Source organism: Elephantulus edwardii, unplaced genomic scaffold (genome assembly GCF_000299155.1).
Source record: "Elephantulus edwardii isolate Elephantulus edwardi_28Jun2011 unplaced genomic scaffold, EleEdw1.0 scaffold00061, whole genome shotgun sequence".
NCBI classification, from domain to species: domain Eukaryota; kingdom Metazoa; phylum Chordata; class Mammalia; order Macroscelidea; family Macroscelididae; genus Elephantulus; species Elephantulus edwardii.
In genome coordinates, this window is record NW_006399811.1 from 8,924,547 (window position 1) to 8,926,194 (window position 1,648).

The 1,648-nt window shown below is 44.1% G+C and overlaps 1 protein-coding gene across 1 annotated transcript in view; it reads right to left on the reverse strand.

The window, feature by feature from the left end:
* NPHS2 (nephrosis 2, idiopathic, steroid-resistant (podocin)) overlaps window positions 1-1,648 on the reverse strand; it is a 30,464-nt gene that overhangs the window by 19,792 nt on the left and 9,024 nt on the right. The window contains exon 2 of the mRNA XM_006887770.1: window positions 1,273-1,376. Coding sequence (XP_006887832.1) covers window positions 1,273-1,376 — 104 coding nt within the window. The remainder of the gene's footprint in view (window positions 1-1,272; window positions 1,377-1,648) is intronic.

Consider the following 1,648-nt stretch of genomic DNA (forward strand, 5'->3'; position numbering starts at 1 on the left):
GTATATAACAACAACATGAACAATGGATCTGAACTGTGCTCTATCTTGTGCCACCCTGACCCTCTCAAGCTCACCAACGTAATCACTGTGTCAGTTCATCTCCTTGAATCTTCCTCTTTCTGTGACCCTCCACTTTTCCAAACATGATGTCCTTTTCCAAGAACTGACCCCTTCTAACAACATGCTCAAAGTATGTCAGATGATGTTTCACCATCCTTGCCTTCAAGAAGCACCCTGGCCACACCTTTTCCAAGACCTATTTGTTTGTCCTTTTGGCGGTCCATGGGATATTCAGCACTTTCCAGGGCAATTAGGCCAGAGGAGTCTGACAACCTGAGGCAGCAGTAGCCCCAGCTGTGTCCATCATAGGAGTCCAGGAAAGGACATATTGTCAGTGACTGAGAAAGACAGAGGAGGTAGGGACTCCCCACTGCTGCCCATACTTGGACTCCCCTATTAGGGACATTATTCTCAAAGTTCCCATTTGCACTAGCAAAGACTTTGACTTTCTCCAAGCTGAGCCACAGTCTGAAGCTCTTTCTATCTAATCTTTCTTCTCATCTCACAGGTTTCAGATGTCATTTTTTGGAAGCTTTCCCTGTTCCTTTTGGCTCCTCTTCTCCTTAATCTTTCCCAGACAACAGCGTCCACTAAATTCCTTGCTCTTTTAATTCCATCTTGACATATGCTCCCCAAACTGACCATTCACACCAGGGAGAAGGATGTGTTATCACCTGAGAAATTTTGATAAATGACGATAGCTATAGAAAGGCTTCAGGCCTTTTGTTATAGGGTGGCTATGAGTCGTGCTCGACTCGACAACAATCAATAACAACAAGAGATAACTGTCTACATGGTCCATAGACACTTCCTCTGAATTTTCCTGGAAAATGTCAAGAGCAGAAATGATAATCAATGCTGGGCCAATCTTTGTGTTAGAGAGTGAGTGCAGGTGAACTAGATGTAACTCCTTTCTCAGGGCGCTCTGGGTCTGATGTGAGAGTTAGATTGTAAATAAGTGATGTAGGAAATGCTAGAGCAAATAGAAAACTGAGCTGATGCAGGAGCACAGGAGGAAGATGACCATGATGCGATATCAAGGAAGACTTCACAGGCAATCCTATTAGCGCACGGCCTGAAGGATAAGCATTCTCCCGGAAGGTGAGTGGAGTGGGGTGGCCCCAGGTAGGGAGGACATGTACGAAAACAGAAAGGCAAGGAACCATAGTTTGGTCAGTGAGAGGCACCCAGAAATGACTTATGGAATCTCACCTTTATGCAGAACCAGATAGAAAAGGGGAAGGTCACAATGATGAGCAGAAGAGACATGAGGACAAGAAGCCACTCACAGGCCCCTAAACCAGAAGCTTTGGTACCTTTAAAGGAAAAAAGAAAATAATAATTATATTGAAACATTACAATATCCAATGACAACTACTCATGAAGCTCTGATGACCTTGAGGGTAAGGAGAAGACAGGGAAGTTGAATCTACCAGCTGCTCCATGGAAGAAAGATGGGCAATCTCTTCTCTTTCAATTTACAACCTCTGAAAACCCACTGTGGGGCCAGCTGTGAGTTGCTTCCAACTCTATAGCAAATGACAACAGCAATATGTATATTTATAAGCTTTATTAATTGAGGAGCGCT